The sequence below is a fragment of the Triticum dicoccoides genome, chromosome 7A, assembly GCF_002162155.2.
Source record: "Triticum dicoccoides isolate Atlit2015 ecotype Zavitan chromosome 7A, WEW_v2.0, whole genome shotgun sequence".
Classification (NCBI taxonomy): domain Eukaryota; kingdom Viridiplantae; phylum Streptophyta; class Magnoliopsida; order Poales; family Poaceae; genus Triticum; species Triticum dicoccoides.
In genome coordinates, this window is record NC_041392.1 from 531,817,779 (window position 1) to 531,826,080 (window position 8,302).

General features: G+C 54.5%; 1 protein-coding gene across 1 annotated transcript; it reads left to right on the forward strand.

The window, feature by feature from the left end:
* The first annotated feature begins 904 nt into the window (after window positions 1-904).
* On the forward strand, window positions 905-4,458 carry LOC119328930 (receptor-like protein kinase 5). Its single transcript, XM_037601921.1, has 2 exons — window positions 905-3,690; window positions 3,782-4,458. The coding sequence occupies exons 1-2, from the start codon at window positions 1,059-1,061 to the stop codon at window positions 4,249-4,251; spliced, it is 3,102 nt and encodes a 1,033-aa protein (XP_037457818.1). The 5' UTR covers window positions 905-1,058; the 3' UTR covers window positions 4,252-4,458.
* The last annotated feature ends 3,844 nt before the right edge of the window (window positions 4,459-8,302 follow it).

Genomic DNA, 8,302 nt, shown 5'->3' on the forward strand with positions numbered 1-8,302 from the left:
TCGTCACAGTTAACCCTTTAATAGATTTGAAGTACTTGACGCCAAATCTTGCCATCGTGCACGGACGACAAGTAACTCTAACATCGCTGCTCCAAGGAGACAGTAGGATTCTACTCCAGAGCTCCATCGACTACGTCTAGACGGATGAACTCCATGAGGATCGAAGCATGAAAGACAAACTCAAAGAAGAAGCCCCGCCATCCACCTGAGCATCGCACCCACGAGGACTAAAACAAACTGAACTACTAGCCAGAGCAGAGGCACCAATTCTTTCTTCCCCATGGCTGACCACTGGACTAGCAGGCAGAGGGGATGCAAATCCACAGACTCGTTGATGAAGTTTCAAGGGAGAGTTTGCCCTTGTCGTCGGGTGGAAAGGTAAAAATTATGTTTGTTGTTGCGTTGTTTTAAACTTATTTGGTTCTACTCCCTCTGTCTCATAATATAAGAGCGCTTTTGACACTAGTCTAGTGTAAAAAACGCTTTTATATTATGGGACGGAGGGAGTAGTTTATTTATGTTATTAACTTGCCAATAGAAGATATATTTTGGTAAGCTATGTAGACTATCTTGTGTCAGCATAGCCACACCAAAAATGAACCAAACCCGGTGGATACACCCATGACTTACCGAACTCTTGTGGACTGACATCACGTGACTAGTTTAGTGCTCCCCTCCTAACGGTGCCACACCCTATGGTCTCAGATACAAACAAAAAGAGAAACGTACTCCAATAACCAGATAATAATAACAATAATGCAATGGCAACATCCAGCATCTCGTTCATCACTAGCAGATCCACAGACAGAACCAAGCCGGATGAGCGTTCAGTAAGCGGCCACTAATCAACCATTCGATTCCATGATCCCCTCCCCCACCACCACCACCATCACCGAGGGCCGCGCACGCCCCCACGCCGGCGACCGACGACTCGTTGACTCACTAGCCTTTTCAGACGTATATGAGCGCATCGCCACTCGTCACTCCTCAGCTCACCGCTCCGTCCGTCAGCCTCACTACCTCACCGGCCGTCCAAGCAACTTCCACCGACTAAAATAATGCCGAGCATCTATCCCCTCCCCTTCCTGCTCCTCGCCGTCCTCCTGCTGGCCGGCGAGTCGAGCTCGCAGCCCGCCTCCGGCGACCAGGCCACCCTCCTGGCCATCAAGAAGGGCTGGGGTGACCCCGCGCAGCTCGCGTCGTGGGACCCCGCCGCCCACGCCGACCACTGCAGCTGGACCGGCGTCGCCTGCGAGGGCGCCGGCGCCGGGCGAGTCGTCACGGGGCTATCCTTGCAGAAGCTGAACATTAGCGGCGAGGTGCCGGGGTCTGTGTGCGACCTGGCGAACCTGGCCCGCCTCGACCTCTCCTACAACAACCTCACCGGCGCCTTCCCCGGCGCCGCGCTCTACCGCTGCGCCCGGCTCCGGTCCCTCGACCTCTCCTACAACGGGTTCGATGGGGCCCTCCCGGATGACATCGGCCTGCTGTCGTCCGCGATGGAGCACCTCAACCTCTCGGCTAACCACTTCTCCGGCGCCGTGCCAGCGGCGGTCGCGGGGCTTCCGCTGCTGAAGTCGCTGATTCTTGACACGAACCAGTTCACCGGCGCGTACCCGGCGGCCGAGATAAGCAAGCTCACCGGGCTTGAGAAGCTCACGCTTGCCGTGAACCCTTTCGCGCCGGCGCCGGCGCCGTCCGAGTTCGCCAAGCTGACCAACCTGAGCTACCTCTGGATGGCCGACATGAACATGACCGGCGAGATCCCGAAGGCCTACTCGAGTCTAGTGAAACTCGAGATGCTCTCTGTGACGGGGAACAATCTCACCGGCGGGATCCCGGCGTGGGTCTTGCAGCTCCCAAAGCTCAAGTACGTGTACCTGTTCAACAACGGACTCACCGGCGAGCTCCCGCGCAATATCACGGCGGTGAATTTGATGGAGCTTGATGTGTCGTCGAACAACCTCACCGGAGAAATACCGGAAGACATCGGTAACCTCAAGAACCTGAGCATATTGTTCATGTACACCAACCAGCTCACCGGCACCATTCCCGCAAGCATGGCGACGCTCCCCAAACTCAGTGACATCCGGCTATTTGAGAACAAGCTCTCCGGCGAGCTCCCGGCGGAGCTCGGGAAGCACTCGCCGCTCGTCAACCTCGAGGTCTGCAACAACAACCTTTCCGGCTCGCTCCCGGAATCACTCTGCGCCAACGGGAAGCTCGACGACATCGTCGTCTTCAATAACAACTTCTCCGGCGAGTTCCCGAAGAACCTGGGCGACTGCGTCCTGCTGAACAACATCATGCTCTACAACAACCGCTTCTCCGGCGAGTTCCCAGCGAAGATATGGTCATTTCCGAAGTTGACCACTCTGATGATACATAACAACGGTTTCACCGGGGCTCTGCCGGCCGTGCTATCTGAGAACATCACGCGGATTGAGATGGGGAATAACAAATTCTCTGGCTCCTTCCCAACGTCGGCAACCGGGCTGAGCGTGTTCCAGGCGGAGAACAATCAGCTCTCCGGCGATCTGCCGGTCAACATGAGCAAGTTTGCCAACCTGACTGATCTGTCAGTGTCCGGCAACCAGCTAACTGGTTCCATACCAGCATCAGTCAACTTGTTGCAGAAGCTCAATTCTCTCAACTTGAGCGGCAACCGACTGTCCGGCACCATTCCACCTTCCAGCATCGGATTGCTTCCATCGCTGAATATCCTTGATTTATCCGGCAATGAAATCACCGGTGCCATACCGCCGGACTTCAACAACCTGAAACTCAACAAGCTCGACATGTCGTCAAACCAGCTCACCGGCGAGGTGCTGCCCTCGTTGCAGAGCGCGGCATACGAGAGCAGCTTCGTCGGCAACCACGGGCTCTGTGCTAGGAAAGGCTCGGGGGTAGACCTCCCGAAATGCGGCAGTGCCCGCGACGAGCTCTCGAGGGGCTTGATCGTCCTCTTCTCCATGCTCGCCGGCATTGTTCTCGTCGGTAGCGTGGGCATCGCATGCCTGCTCTTCCGGCGGCGGAAGGAGCAGCAGGAGGTGACCGACTGGAAGATGACGCAGTTCACCCATCTGGGCTTCACCGAGTCGGATGTGCTCAACAACATCCGTGAGGAGAACGTGATCGGCAGCGGCGGGTCCGGGAAGGTGTACCGCATCCACCTGCCTGCCCGTGCCGGCGGCGACGAGGAGCACGGCGGCAGCGGTGGCGGCAGGATGGTGGCCGTGAAGAGGATATGGAACGCGAGGAAGCTGGAAGCGAAGTTCGACAAGGAGTTCGAGGCGGAGGTGAAGGTGCTGGGCAACATCCGGCACAACAACATCGTGAGGCTGCTCTGCTGCATCTCCAGCCAGGACGTGAAGCTGCTGGTGTACGAGTACATGGAGAACGGCAGCCTCGACCGGTGGCTGCACCACCTTGACCGCCAGGGCGCGCCGGCGCCGCTGGACTGGCCGACGAGGCTGGCCATCGCCATCGACTCGGCCAAGGGGCTCTGCTACATGCACCACGACTCCGCGCAGTCGATCGTGCACCGGGATGTCAAGTCCAGCAACATCTTGCTCGACCCGGAGTTCCACGCCAAGATCGCCGACTTCGGGCTCGCCCGGATGCTTGTCAAGTCCGGCGAGCTGGAGTCCGTGTCAGCCATCGGCGGCACGTTCGGGTACATGGCCCCAGGTGAGGAGCTCAAATTCATTCATTAAGTTGCCATTTCAACTTGTGAAAATTCATTGGTGATTGTAGCGCTAACTGGGGTGAGCTTGTGCAGAGTATGCGTCAAGGCTGAGGGTGAACGAGAAGGTCGACGTCTACAGCTTTGGCGTGGTTCTGCTGGAGCTGATCACCGGCAAGGTCGCGAACGACGGCGGCGCCGACGTCTGCCTGGCGGAGTGGGCGTGGCGGCGGTACCAAAAGGGCTCTCCGTTCAACGACGTGGTCGACGAGCACATCCGAGACCCGGCTAACATGGCGGACATCCTGGCCGTGTTCACCCTCGGCGTGATCTGCACGGGGGAGAACCCTCCGGCGCGGCCGTCCATGAAGGAGGTCCTGCAGCACCTCATCCGGTGCGACAGGATGTCCGCTCAGGCAGAGGCGTGCCAGCTGGACTATGGCGGCGACGGCGGCGCGCCGCTGCTCGACGCGAAGAAAGGCAGCCGGAGGAGGGACGTGTCGGACTCCGGCAGGTGGGACGACGACGAGGAGGACAGCGGCAACTTCGTGGTGCACGCGGTTTAGCATAGGCTGATAGAGTGACAGGCGTACGCCCACCCACAAGAGCAGTTCAGGTGCACCATGTACACTAGCACTGCAAAGTCCATAGCTGCTAGAGCTCATCCCTGGAGATGTATAGCTCGCAGCCCTACTGCACCAGTGCAGTAAAAATGTATAGCAATAAGTGTTGAGGCGTCAATGTAGAAGAGGTTTGGGCCATGCACCCCCGCAGTCGAAGCGTCGCCAGAGCAGACTGGAACGAAACTCCTAAAAGGTGGAAGTAGGCCCTTAGTCATCACATCAGCAAACTGTTGTGCGGTCGGAACATGAAGAACCCGAATGCGTCCAAGGGCTATCTGTTCGTGCATAAAGTGAATGTCCAGCTCGCTGTGCTTTGTCCGGCGATGACGAACAGGGTTGGCAGAAAGATACACCGCGAAAACATTGTCACAGTAGACAACAGTGGGATGTGAGACGTCGTGATGCAACTCCTGAAGTAGCTGTCGAAGCCAGGTGCACTCGGCGACGGCGTTGGCCACTGCGCGGTACTCGGGCTCCGTGCTAGAGCGCGACACTGTCAGTTGTCGCTTGGACGACCATGAGGCAAGTGAGGGACCGATGTAAACGTTGTAGCCAGAAGTGGAGCGACGTGTGTCGGGGCAGCCAGCCCAATCAGCATCAGAATAGACCACCATATCCATAGAGGAAGACATCGTGAGGGTGATTCCAAGGGACATCGTGCCGCGGATATAGCGGAGAATCCGTTTCATGAGCGTCCAATGAGTCACGAGGGGCGTGCATATGAAGACACACCTGCTGGATAACATACTGCAAGTCTGGTCGGGTGAGGTCAGATACTGGAGAGCACCAACAATGGACCGGTAGAATGGACCGTCCGACGCTGGCGAACCCTCGAGAGCAGAAACCTTGGCCTTCGTATCAACAGGAGTAGCGACAGGATGACAGTTGAACATGACGGCACGCTCAAGAAGCTCATGCGCATACTTCTGCTGATGGAGAAAGAAGCCGTCGGGTCGCTGAGCGACCTCAATGCCAAGGAAGTAGAGGAGAGCACCCAAATCCTTGATATCAAACTCATCACGCAGCCGAAGAGTAATCTGCTGAAGAAGGGCTGTTGAGGAGGCCGTCGGGATGATGTCGTCGACATAGAGCAGTAAGTAAGCAGTCGTGTCGCCATGGTGGTATACGAACAGTGAGGCATCCGAGCGAGTCACATGGAAGCCCAGTGTCTCAAGAAAACCGGCGATATGCTGGTACCAGGCGCGAGGGGCTTGCTTGAGGCCGTAGAGAGACCGAGACAGCAAGCACACATGGCCAGGATGAGTGGCGTCGACGAAACCAGTGGGTTGCCCACAGTAAACCTGCTCCGCAAGGTGACCATGAAGAAAAGCGTTGGAGACATCCATCGGATGGACCGGCCATCCACGAGAGCCCGCCAGCTGGAGAACGGTGCAGATCGTGCCCGGTTTGACAACCGGTGCAAACGTCTCAGTGAAGTCAATGCCAGCAGGCTGCCGGAAACCCAGACCACCCAGCGATCCTTATAGCTCTCAAGAGTGCCATCCGAGCGGGTCTTTGAAGGAAATATGCCCTAGAGGCAATAATAAAGTTGTTATTTATATTTCCTTATATCATGATAAATGTTTATTATTCATGCTAGAATTGTATTAACCGGAAACTTAGTACATGTGTGAATACATAGACAAACAGAGTGTCACTAGTATGCCTCTACTTGACTAGCTCGTTGAATCAAAGATGGTTAAGTTTCCTAGCCATAGACATAAGTTGTCATTTGATTAACGGGATCACATCATTAGAGAATAATGTGATTGACTTGACCCATTCCGTTAGCTTAGCACGATGACCGTTTAGTTTGTTGCTATTGCTTTCTCCATAACTTATACATGTTCCTATGACTATGAGATCATGCAACTCCCGAATATCGGAGGAACACTTTGTGTTCTACCAAACGTCACAACGTAACTAGGTGATTATAAAGGTGCTCTACAGGTGTATCCAATGGTGTTTATTGAGTTGGCATAGATAGAGAATAGGATTTGTCACTCTGATTGTCGGCGAGGTATCTCTGGGCCCTCTCGGTAATGCACATCAATATAAGCCTTGCAAGCAATGTCACTAATGAGGTAGCTGCGGGATGATGCATTACGGAACGAGTAAAGAGACTTGCCGGTAACGAGATTGAACTAGGTATTGAGATACCGCGAATCTCAGGCAAGTAACATACCGATGACAAAGGAAACAATGTATATCGTTATGCAGTTTGACCGATAAAGATCTTTGTAGAATATGTGAGAGCCAATATGAACATCCAGGTTCCGCTATTGGTTATTGACCGGAGACGTGTCTTGGTCATGTCTACATTGTTCTCGAACCCGTAGGGTCCGCACGCTTAACGTTCGGTGAAGATCGGTATTATGAGTTTATGTGTTTTGATGAACCGAAGGTTGTTCGGAGTCCCGGATGCGATCATGGGCATGAAGAGGAGTCTCGAAATGGTCGAGACATAAAGATCGATATATTGTAAGCCTATGTTTGGACATCAGAAAGGTTCCGAGTGAGTTCGGGCATATACCAGAGTACCGGGGGCTTACCGGAACCCCCCGGGGAGTATATGGGCCTAATGGGATTTAGTGGAGAGAGAGGCAGCCAGGGCAGGCCGCGCGCCCCCTCCCCCTCTGGTCCGAATTGGACTAGGAAGGGGGGGCGGCGCCTGAGGGAGTCCTGGACTAAGGGGTCCTCGGGCGTCCGGCGTGTTATCTATGGGCCGGACTGATGGGCTATGAAGACATGAAGACCGAAGACTGCACCGTGTCCGGATTGGACTCTACTTGGCGTGGAAGGCAAGCTTGGCGACCGAAGATTCCTTGTTATGTAACCGACTCCATGTAAACTCTAGATCCACTCGGTGTCTATATAAACCAAAGGGGATAGCCCGGAAAGGACACCACATATACTCATTACCATATTCATAGGCTAGATTGCTAGGGTATAGCCATTACGATCTCGTGGTAGATCAACTCTTGTAATACTCATATTCATCAAGATCAATCAAGCAGGAAGTAGGGTATTACCTCCATAGAGAGGGCCCGAACCTGGGTAAACATCATGTCCCCTGCCTCCTGTTACCATCGATCCTAGACGCACAGTTCGGGACCCCCTACCCGAGATCCGCCGGTTTTGACACCGACATTGGTGCTTTCATTGAGAATTCCACTATGCTGTCGATGAAAGGCTCGATGGCTCGCCTTGTCGTTAGAGACAACATCACCGCAGGTGTAGTTTTGGCCCCAGGCCAAACCCTCCGGCTAGGCGACTTTACTATGATCGTCCGTTCGGCCGCAGAGCCGACGATGACCTCTCGGGCCATCGAAAATTCCCATCGCATAAACTCCGAGCACTCCAAGCAGATGGATCCGGTCGAGCTTTCGTCCTTAAACGAGCTCCTAGATCGCATCGCCGCTTTGGGAATCGTCATAGATTACGATCAGATCGGGCCGAAAATCGATCAAGGAGAAACTGAAACTCCACCAGTCACCCACCAGATCGCGGTAGTCATGGAGCAGGATGGCGAATCTTCTTCTATATCGGAGACGGACTATGTTCGGATCGCCGTTCATAAAGAGCCGGATATTCACCCCTGAAGGGACGCAACCAGCCCTCCGCACAGAGCATCGAACGGTGGTTCCAAACAATCAGAAGATATTCCGGAACCCGGACAGACTAGTTCAGAAGGTCGTCGGACTCCGGACAACCGGTTAGGTCGGGGTTCGGATCTAATTCCACCCACCCACCCGGATATAGAGGCTCTCATGAGCATAAAACATCAATCACAGGAGAAGGTCCACCACTTTTGGGCCAGATTCCTCCTTGTCAAGGACAAGGTAAAAGATTGCCGTGACGAGGATGCAATATCAGCGTTCTGTGAAAACTGTGCAGACGAAGGAATCCTCAACGCCATCAATCGCCGCCGCATACTAAAATTCGCTGATTTAGCAACCATTGTACAAAAATACAGCATGATGGAGAGCGCGTG

Excerpts from the sequence above, each read along its gene's own strand:
- LOC119328930 (XM_037601921.1), top strand. The coding sequence starts at position 1,059 with ATGCCGAGCATCTATCCCCTCCCCTTCCTGCTCCTCGCCGTCCTCCTG. Across the intron at positions 3,691-3,781 it reads GTTCGGGTACATGGCCCCAG|AGTATGCGTCAAGGCTGAGG; the intron begins GTGAGGAGCTCA and ends GAGCTTGTGCAG.